The sequence below is a fragment of the Triticum dicoccoides genome, chromosome 5B (assembly GCF_002162155.2).
Source record: "Triticum dicoccoides isolate Atlit2015 ecotype Zavitan chromosome 5B, WEW_v2.0, whole genome shotgun sequence".
Taxonomy (NCBI): Eukaryota; Viridiplantae; Streptophyta; class Magnoliopsida; order Poales; family Poaceae; genus Triticum; species Triticum dicoccoides.
The window spans coordinates 689,734,485-689,745,010 of record NC_041389.1 but is presented as its reverse complement, the minus strand read 5'-3'; the positions used below and the strand labels follow the sequence as shown (position 1 = coordinate 689,745,010).

Below are 10,526 nucleotides of genomic sequence, written 5' to 3'. Positions count from 1 at the left end.
GACTCGGTCAGAGGGCTAGTAGAGATGGTCAGCAGCAGCTTGTGTGACCTCTCTGTGTGAGCAGCAGAAGCAACCTGGACATGCAATGTGCATCGGGCGAGTTATATTAGCCAATCTTGCGGGATCGGAGTGGCATATGTTTGCTATATCGGACACAGGGTTCCTCTTTGATGTCGTTGAGTTTCACGGATATGTGCACTTTGTGCACTTTGGTAGCGGCGTAGGCGCTTGAGTGCTTGACCGGATGTGTTGTGGGTGCTACCTTCTGGCGCGCAGTATGCAATGTGGTTCTTTGGGCCAGTCTAGCTAGAAGATGTTTAGGTCCCTTTTCTTCCCTTCTTTTTTTGCGCTCGCCTTCTCCGGTGCATTCCTCAGTGGCGCTACTTACAAGTCCCCTTTATACTTTCTACTACTAATCCATGGATTTTGCAGCTCTCCTGCCAACATTCAAAAGAAAAAAAGGTATCTGGTGGTGCTTTGTTGTTCCTGTTGTTGTCCTCTCTGCAGCTCTCCCGTTGTTCTCAGCTAGTCGACGTGAGTGTCAGGTCATGTAACCACACCTCAACAACAACAACAAAAACGATGCATCAACCATCGGGACTCCGTGCCTCTTAGAGAGGACCAACAGCAGCATATGTAGATAACCTGGCAGTCAGATCGCCCATAATAAACAGAGATAAATACTACACATTGTACTAGTATTGTACATTCAGACACCCGGGCACTAAATTAGCTAATGGCAGCGTGCTCGCCTCGAGCACGCGTTTATTCGAGCAATAGGTATGTGTGCATGTACAAGCGACCGACCACGGCCGGCGGTGGTCGATCTACAGCCTCAGTATGGCTGCGCCGCTCGACGGCTTCGACGCAAACACATACAGGCCAAGGTCGCTCTGCTTGATCACTCCCCTGTCGATCCTTGATTTGTAGTACTTCTCCTGCACAGAGAGGGAAAACAATCCGTTTTAGTTGCCGGCGACTGATACTTTTATACTTTACCGCCGTCGCCTTGTTATTACAGGTTGAGGGTCGTTTAAAAGGGATATACTCCCTCTGTAAACTAATATAAGAGCATTTAGATCACTAAAGTAGTAATCTAAACACTCTTATATTAGTTTACGGAGGGAGTAGCATTGTGCATTGGCTGCCCAGTTTGGACAATGTCACTGGTTCTAGGTGAGCTGAGGGATTCCAGCATACCTTCAAATTGAGGATGAACTGTGGGACGATGCCCTCCTTGACCAGGGCGACCGCGCAGCCGCCCCACCCGGCTCCTGTGAGCCGTGCTCCCAGCGCCCCGTTGTCCCGGCACACTTTTACAAGCTCTTCCAACTCGGGACAGCTAATGCAGAGGAATATATCAGTTTGCTCATTAATTGTTAAAATAAAAAAATAAAAAAAACCGATTCATGACACATGAGTGTCTGTGTGGGGATTTGATAAATAACAGAGCCCACCAAACACATACCTGCATTCATATAGCACACTGCAGCTATGATGGCTATCGTTCATTAGATCGCCTAGCTTCTTAAGCATACCTTCGTCGCTGCAAGCAAATAATGGTCAGTCCCGTATCACCGAGTTCAGAAGGAAAACGCTGGATAGGAAAGGTCAAACACTTTACCCAGGTCAAATTCCAAAGGTCAACTATGATGAGGATATATGCAGAGAATACTACATGGTGACTGAAGTTGAGGTTAATCAACTCACCTGAGTTTGGACAATACAGTATCCCTAAACGCATACACCCGCCTTGCTTCAGAGTACACATGAGAGGCACGCTGAAATCACGCACATGTTCGGAAACTAGACTCAATACTTAGCATCATATAATGAAGACAAAATCAATCTCAAGTTACAGCAGACTGAAGTTAAAGTAAACTAAAGTGTGCTAGACTTGTGAAGAGTGCATTATAGGTGAAAGTCAAAGGCCAGTTGTGCTGGCATGGAATGGCGCCAAAATAGAGTGTCGGGAAGTTTCTGAGTCTCCAAATTAGTTTGTTAAACTAAGTAGGGTGTGATATGCACCTTCATGGATGTATGTAAGAAAAACAGAAGAATGAAGTTGAATTCACCTGAAATAACTTGAAATGCTTCGCAGCTCTCAGAACATCCAAGGAAGTTTGAGAGCTCTGGAAGATAGTTGCTAGGCTTTGACCTGTGATTTTCTCTATTTCCTCCAGTGTATATGGCTCCTCATGCAACAGCTTCTGCAGAGTTGCACACTGATCAGAGAAGTGCAAAGTAAAAACAAAACATGAGAAATATTTACTATTGCAAAGCAGCACTTCTTTTCCCGGATAATATGTATAGCTAGGCATAATGAAATTCTTATCCTTAGTACCAATGTTTATTTCTAAACAAGAAAAGGTATATGGCAGAGAGGCTCTGTTGAAACAAAAGCAGTTCTCGAAGCATACTTCAAAGATCCAAATTTTACCATTAGGCAGCACTAATGGCAACCCAGGCAAGTGCTGACATCTCTAACTAGGAACGATTAAGATAACTTCAAGATCAGAGATGGTTTGCTCAGGCTTTGAGAAGGAACTTTTCAACAGCAAATCTCCAGCATTTGTCTCCTCAGCTAATTTTGACAGAATTTAGAATTTTCTGCTCGTATGTCAGAATTTGGAATTTTTTGCTTATATGTTAGCTGACATAACTCCAAAACAAAAATAGTTGCGACCACAAGGACATCAGGAACTTCACTGAAATTTTAATTAGCTGAACCACATATAGGTTGCTGTAAATTGGCAGGAATAGGTAAACACCCAAGGACACCAGGAATATGGGAATCATATCCAGTTTTTAGTTCGAGTATCACGCTATCATCACTTCCTATGCTTGTCTGTATTCTTTGTGTTTCAAGTTCATGCGGCTAGGTGCGGCTAAAACAAAAGAAACTATGCAAAAAAACGTTTTACTCCACTAAGTTTAGGGGATCGGCTAGGTGCGGCCACCTATAAAGGAGGATAATTTTCCTCCACTACCTTTACTCGGCCGGATACTCCACTAACTTTTAGGGGATCGGTTAGAGTTGCCCTTAGCTGGTTACACTACTGATGCATGCTATCACCTTAACATATTGTAGCTATACTGCCATTTTATGAAAATTGCGAAACGCAGTTATCCATATTATGTCCCGACATATACAAATGCATCTATCTGCTGCAAGCCTGCAACATAAGGATGAACAGAGAAACTTAAAGCAGCACACATTCTTTGTATGCAAAAGCACATCCTCCTTGGCCATATCCTAAATCTTTAGTAAGGTTATGTACCTTCACAGCAACTCCAGGATCCGAAGAGCCTTCTTTGCCAGCAAAGGAGACGCATAGTCCCTCAACATCAGAGAGGGTCGTAACAGATGTGACCGCTTTTTTGGTATCCATCCCTAGTTTGATGGCGAGAACTATCTGTAAAAAATGCAAACAGAAAAATATTACCTTGATAGATAATAAATGTTAAATGAAGATGTATATCTCCAGTTTCTTTTCCACAGTCAACAACGAAAACTGAAAACAGCAAAACACATTCTCTAGATAAAACTACATATGTTGTTTCAGAATTGCTTGCGGGGATACAGTGGCAATGCATTTGGGACCTTCCATATTTTTAAGACATTCAATTCAAAACAAGAAATGCATTATAGCTGTCTAGCAATAAGGTGCAATAGAATAAGTTGTGTAATCATTTTTTTTATTTGTTAATTTTGAAAAGAAGAATCTCTTACCGCTGCCAAGCGACACTCTACAACGCGGTTATTGTAGTTTGTAGCAGCTGTCTCTGCTTTCTTGGACTCTGCCAGACAGTGGGCAATCACAAATGTACCACCAGAAGGTAGTTGCACATCTGTTGCTTTAATTGGATTGAAATCTATCAACTCAGCAAATCCAGGTTTGGCCATGATAGATATAGCCTGGAAAATATAGTGACATAAATTAAGTCAAAAAAACAATATAACATGATCTAAAAGCATCTTAAACAGTGTGAGTAGTGCATGAAGTCACATATCAAGTTGTGCATCCTTTATTGAACACATATCTTCCTCCCATGAATAATATCGAGGATGGGTCATAAACTTTTTTGTATGTAAGAATGATACACGAAAAGGATCTTGGAACATGAAGCTAAACTTTCTGATTCTGCAAAGAATAAGCCATACCAAACATGGTAACCTGCTGCCAGGATTCCTCTATGGTGTCCCAGGTACAACATATTTACTGAATGTAAAAGATATTTACTGAAGGAAATCAGCTATACATACTATCCTGCCCACAAGTTAGTTCCATACAAGTCTTTTTTATCTTACCACTACTTTGACTTCACTTAAATGACATGAATTAAGCAGAAAAATAAAATATGATTTGTCCATAAGCAGAATGGTGTCAATTACCTGATCCATGCCCCCTGACTGTGTCCCAATATGGCGCTCAGATTTACAAGTAAATTGGGCAACTTCTTTCTGCATGATTTGAATAGAACAATCAGAAATAGGAAACAATCATAGGAACACAACAAAAAATTGGATACATGTTTTTGGAAACATCTAGTTACTGTTCCATAAGAAATCATATCAATAACAGCAATACTGCAACAATTCAGCACCACCAAAAATCATTTTTATCTCCACACTTTGTACTAGTCAAGTACAAAAGTTATTATATTATTGTGAAAAGGGCATCACCACTACCTCAGCACGTGTATATGTTCTTTCATAAGATAAACATAACATATCCAGTTGACACAAAAAGAAAAGATGCACTAGCTCAGGGTCAAATTTTGCAATTAGCACATCGTGTGATCTAAATGCTCTTATATTAGTTTACAGAGGGATATGGTGTTTTGGTTTATTGTGGCAATTATTCGAGAACAGTTCCTCCTTGAAGCCTCCAATCAAAAGCTTCATCAATGAAAGGTTCACCTTTGATCAATAATCAGCTGCCCTTTCATATGTGAACAGCAATTACAGTAATGTTTTGATTTGTGGTAAGGAATACCTTTGGGAAGTTTTTACCGAGAATTCCCATGATAGCAATTGTTGCCGAGCAGACAAATGCTGCTGAGCTTGAAAGTCCAGATCCTAAATAAGAGCAACACAGAGACATTACAAAACTTTGGTACACATGATATCATTCATGGTGACCATAAAAACTCATAATTAAATTCCTCTATAATACCTTGAGGGACTGTGCCATCAACTACGACATCAAGAGCAACAGGTTCACCCATATCTATCCCTTTTGACCTAGCATATTCATATACTCCCTTGTATCTGCAGACAGAGGATTAAACAATCAAGCAAATGAAATAAACAGAGCAACGACTTTACGAGCAAGTAGCTAAACTTACCCACACATAAAGTAGTGACCCCATTTGTGGTTCTTGATGTCAATTTCCTGCACGAAAGATGCTTAGCAATCAATGACTGAATCAAAGGTGACATACGGAAAGAATCATGTAAGTGAGGCTGACGGCAGATAGCAACATGGACAAAAGCAAATCTTATGCCACCACTGCTACGAGAATCTGTCCCAAATGATTCTGAATAAAATAGAAAAAGTGCACACTTATTTTGTTTTGATTCTCAAAGCACGACAGGCTTGTTTTATTTATCTGCAGTTGTTCCGAATCAACAAACTCCCATTGCATTTGGTGCATTGGGCAATCTATTTACTGCACACCTCGAACTGTTCCGCATTCCAATTTGAAAGACCCGTTTAAATTTGAACATGTATCCCTCCAAAGTGTTCAGTGTTGTGAACAAAATTGCCAGGTAAACCGAAAGTCAAACCGTCAAAGTAACATAAAAGTAGAACTGATCGATTCCAGCATCTCCTTGCTAGTCAGTCCTCGATTGGGCATCTGAGGCAGGGAACAGCGTCTGTTGCACAGGAGGCTCCACACGCCAGTGAGCCAACAGTGGATAGGGATCACAAATACTACTACAAATTATTGAGTTCACGGGTATGACACGGAACTGGTCCATGGCACGCATCACGGGCTTTCTGTTTCTGGTATCCATATCATGATAATGCAACCGCCCGCCGCACCATTAGTTAGTTATAGGAACGAGATTTGCGTGCCCTACCTCCCTCCCCCGCAAAAAAAGGACAGGACAGACCAGTGCATAGAAGCTCCCACACAAGGTGGGGTCTGGGGAGGGATTATAGGAACCTAGTCTTACCCCTGCAAAGTGCAATGCAGAGAGGCTGGTTCGAACCCAGGACCTCTTGGCACAAGTGGGGAGGACTTCACCACTGCGCCAGGCCTCCCCCGCAGAACAAAATAATTTTACGATAATAAAAAAAATCGGTGCGCGGCTGGAACAGCAACCTCGGCTTTTTCTGTTTTTGGCGGATTGGATAGAGCAACCCATCCCCTTGAATCACGGCGTTGCGTGAAGGGGAATATTCGGGAATCCGATCTGAGAGCAGAGCAGAGCAGGGCAGGGCGGGGAGGAGCAGAGGATTGATTGGTTCACTACCTTGTCCGGGTCGGCGGGGTAGACGCAGGTGGCGTACTTTTCGTCGACATTGGCGACGCGGACGAGGCCGGCGTCGGCCCTGCGGATGGCGACGATCATGTCCTGGCGGATGGCCATGGGCAGCACCGAGTAGCCCTCGTAGTCGATGTGCTCCCCGATGAGATTCACCCTCCCTGCACGCACCACGCATCAGCAAATCTCGCCTAAATCACGGGCACCACCACGCTAACCAACAGACCTGGGGAGCGGGCGAAGAGGGCGGGGCCGGCGGCGTAGAGGGCGCGGAAGCGGTCGGCGAGGCGGGCGAAGCGGAGGCGGGCCTCGTCGAGCGCCGGCCCCGCGCCGTACACCGGCTCGAGCGAGGCCAGCGCCGGGACCAGCTCCTCGCTGTCGGCGTCGGCGTCGACGTCGCCGGCGGGAACCACCTTGGCCTCCTTGGTCGCCTTCGCCTCCTTGGTCGCCATCGCCGCTATCTCTCTGGTGGTTCGAGAAGAAGTTTGGACTCTCCCTCCCCTGCTCTGACCCTCGAAACAAGTCGCAACCGTGGCAAACGGGGTTCTGTTCCGGGTTAGCGGCGGTTCGGGCCGCGTATATAGCGGCGTGGCGCCACGTGGGCGTAACGGACTAGCAGATGGGTTTTATCCCATCCCTTTTAATCTTTCTCTCGAAAGGTGTCGAATCGAAGGGAGAAAAAAAAGGAGGAGAGGCTTATCCCGTTCCACGGGATTGTCGCGGTTTTTTTTTTAACATTAGTACAGACACAAGCGCTCATATACACGCGCATACACTCATCTCTATGAGCGCACACACGCACACCCTACCTCTATGAGCACCTCCGAAAAACCGAGCCGGCATTTCATCTTGAGATTTACGAAGTCCCCGTAGGCGCCTCGTCGTCGACGGAAACGTCTCCTCCCACTGAATGCGCATCGCCGGAAATTCTGAAATAAATTCAGGAGTAAATGCGAGCATCGGGATTTGAATCCTGATGGGTTGGGGATACCACAGTCTCTCTAACCATCCAACCACATGTTGGTTTGCGGATTGTCGCAGTTGAGTTGGGTTGACAACGACGTCCAAGGTGATTGTGATTGACGTACAAAGGGCTTTAATAATCCACGTGTGCTCTTGAGCAATCAACCTCTAGTTTGATTCTCACGCCCAAACAGATCCTATTTACTCCCTACTTAACATCTTGAAAATGGACGACTTGCACGATCATCCTTGCCTCGTCATCTGACTCATCCATCTTCACCTTCTCCGAAGCGGTTGCGACATGAACCTTCTTCTCTTTAAGCTTGAGCTTCTTCTCGGCCACAGCCATCAAACATGTTAAACCTCTCCGCCTTACATGTCTCCTTCATATCGGAGCGCTTGATATATGTCCACTCATTCTTCGTCGAGATGTCCACGAACCTCTCCGTCATCTTGGCTGCCACCCCTTCTAGCTTCACCTTCTTCTCCTCCCACTTCTTTCCCCGAAAACCCTCACCTAATCTTCTTCGATGGCTCTTCTGTTGGATCATCCGTTTCTTCCTCAGTGTCGATACCGGCGGTCTTGGTGGAGTTGGCAATGAACACATTCCACTTGGGTTACCCGTTCAACTTCAACCAACAATGCATGAGGACGAAATTCTTCTTCTCCAGCGCCAAGAACAAAGTCCATGTACGAGGAGGCTATAAAGTAAAACATTGGCAACGATATGCATATCCGATCTGGCCAAATGTTCAAAACATGGAGTATACCTGGCCAACAATTTGCATATCCAATCCGGCCAAATGACCAAAACATAGAGCATATCCGGTCAACAAGTTGCATATCCTGCAAAATGACCAACACACTTACTTGCTCGGAGATTTAGGCACGGCGCGATGAGTTGCTTCAAACGCCCGCAATACTTGGACACGGACCCTTGAATGATGTACCATCCATGGCTATGAGACTGCACCAATCTGTTGCGGAAGAGTTCGCCAGCATAGGGCTTGAAATGCTTGCGCTCATGGAACCAACGTGTGAATGTTGGCCCAAAATGTTGAGCCCTTTTTCTCTGCGCCATGGATCAGATCGATGGTAGTGGTCAACCACACATCGCACAACAACTCGCCCTCTCTCATGTTGAAGCTTTCTCCTCTACCCCTTTTCTTTGGATCGACTACAAATTCATCTGGATCTAGGTCGTCGTCGCCGCCCTCCTCTTGCTCCTGCTGCCCGGTGGCCCAATCCGGTTGCATGCCTGACTGCTTGTGCATGCCCGGCTGCGTGCCCTACTGGGTGTAAGTGTCGGACTGGATGTACCCGCCCGACTGCGTGGACTTTGATTCATCCACCTGCTCATCCTCGTAGCCTCCACCTTTGTCATGGATTAACTCAAACAACGGCCTATCTGCATCGTTGTATGCCGGCTCACCCCGCTTGAGGCATACCGAAGAATAGCATGCAGGCATTAAGTTGCTCCATGCCCGGTGTCTGACCGGACAAGCTGCGGTGATGTAGCCTCCAAGAAAAGAGGTGCCGCATTGACATCGACATAGAAAGGCATGTGTTGCTTACCGAGCTGCTAGGGAAGCACAGAAATAGGGGGCCTTGTGCTCCGGCCAGGACATCGTCTACACAGAAGACGGCGGCGGCATTGGCTAGCCCCGCCCTGCACCACAACCGCCACCAGCACCACGACGGGCCCTTACACTTCCCCAACCATGACCTCCCCATGCACGACCACCACCTCCACCAGCTTTCTGCTTCTTGAATGACACAGCCTTTGCCTTCTGTCTGAGCCGACGATCTTGCCTTGTCGCCAAGTTGATCATGTGGGCGGCTACCTTTGTCGGATCCTCCGCCACTGACTTCGACAAATTTTCGTAAGGGTCCTCCATGCGGCGGCGACAGCGAAAGGAGGGGGGTTGTGGTGGAGAGCGGCTGAATGGAAGAAGAGAGGGGTTGAGAATGACTGGTTTTGCGACTGGCGGTCCAAGTTTGCACCATGGCGCTGAGCCTCGACCTCAATCGTAGCTTCTTCTTCTTTTATTTGGGGTTCACCGTGCCATCTGTGTGTTGATGCTCGTTAGTCTGGATTGTAGGAAATACTTATGTGTGGCTTGCAACATTATATATATATATATATATATATATATATATATATATATATATATATATATATATATAGACACACACACACTACATAGTTTCTGGAATATGTTTATCTTGATATGGAATTTACCGATGCACTTGAATATTGTTCATGAAAGCCGGTACATATATGTTGGAAACAGTATTTATTAATGCTGGAATATTTATTGTACTAAATGTATATTTGCCCGGGCACAGCATATATTATGGAAAGCCAGGTTGTTTGTGGGATTGGCTCCATGAATTGGTAAAGCCTGTGAATTTGAATTGTAATTCAAATTCAGCGTGCGACTCACACGTACGTGCTTGTGGGACAGTTTGCAGATGAAACTCCTTGATGGTTACTAATGATCGTGGTTGGTTAAGTTAATTTGGAGTCTTCGTTTAAACAGATTTTATCTGGACATTTATCTGCAGTTTATACAGTTTGAAAGTAACTGGAATAGGATCATTATGAGCGAAACCACGAAAAAGGATCGAGGAATAAGGGTTAGACCGTGTGCGTATATTTCTTACATGGACGGGATAGGGTTTCTCTCGCTCGATTGCAGCAGGTTTGTCGTCTACTCTGTACATAGACACAGTTTCTGTCTTCACATCTTCATATTGCTTCCATAAAAAAAAAACATCTTCATATTGCTTTTTTTTTTGTCTGAGCACGCACGTCATTCATATTGATTGGTAGGTGGCTTGCCACGGACGCATCGCGGCTGGGCTTTGGCACTTGTTCTCAACTCTTGCCGACAAGTCACCTCTGATACTATAGTCAACTTGGCCCCGTTGACCCGCCGAAAGAGACGCAGCAGCTGTCGTTAGCCGGTCGATTACTCAAGGTCGTCGTCGACTTTACTACCTACGTCGTATGTCGATACCACTTTTGTACTGTACTTTGAACTGCCAAAACGTTGTATG

At 45.3% G+C, this 10,526-nt stretch overlaps 1 protein-coding gene across 1 annotated transcript; it reads right to left on the bottom strand.

Moving 5' to 3' along the window:
• Positions 1–618: 618 nt before the first annotated feature.
• On the bottom strand, positions 619–7,050 carry LOC119312655 (galactokinase-like). The gene is made up of 13 exons (XM_037588397.1): positions 6,726–7,050; positions 6,488–6,660; positions 5,353–5,399; positions 5,181–5,275; positions 5,001–5,083; positions 4,397–4,465; positions 3,734–3,919; positions 3,282–3,416; positions 2,076–2,210; positions 1,711–1,781; positions 1,469–1,546; positions 1,201–1,342; positions 619–938 (listed from the first exon to the last, which is right to left on the bottom strand). Exons 1-13 carry the CDS (start codon positions 6,949–6,951, stop codon positions 828–830), a joined length of 1,551 nt encoding a protein of 516 aa, XP_037444294.1. The 5' UTR covers positions 6,952–7,050; the 3' UTR covers positions 619–827.
• Between the last annotated feature and the right edge of the window lie 3,476 nt (positions 7,051–10,526).

What these genes read in the sequence shown, in the direction of transcription:
- LOC119312655 (XM_037588397.1), bottom strand. Translation starts at nt 6,951, where the DNA reads ATGGCGACCAAGGAGGCGAAGGCGACCAAGGAGGCCAAGGTGGTTCCC. An exon ending in ACCCCGCCGACCCGGACAAG is followed by an intron (nt 5,400 to 6,487) that starts GTAGTGAACCAA and finishes TCTTTCGTGCAG; the next exon opens with GAAATTGACATCAAGAACCA. An exon ending in GGTCACTACTTTATGTGTGG is followed by an intron (nt 5,276 to 5,352) that starts GTAAGTTTAGCT and finishes CTCTGTCTGCAG; the next exon opens with ATACAAGGGAGTATATGAAT.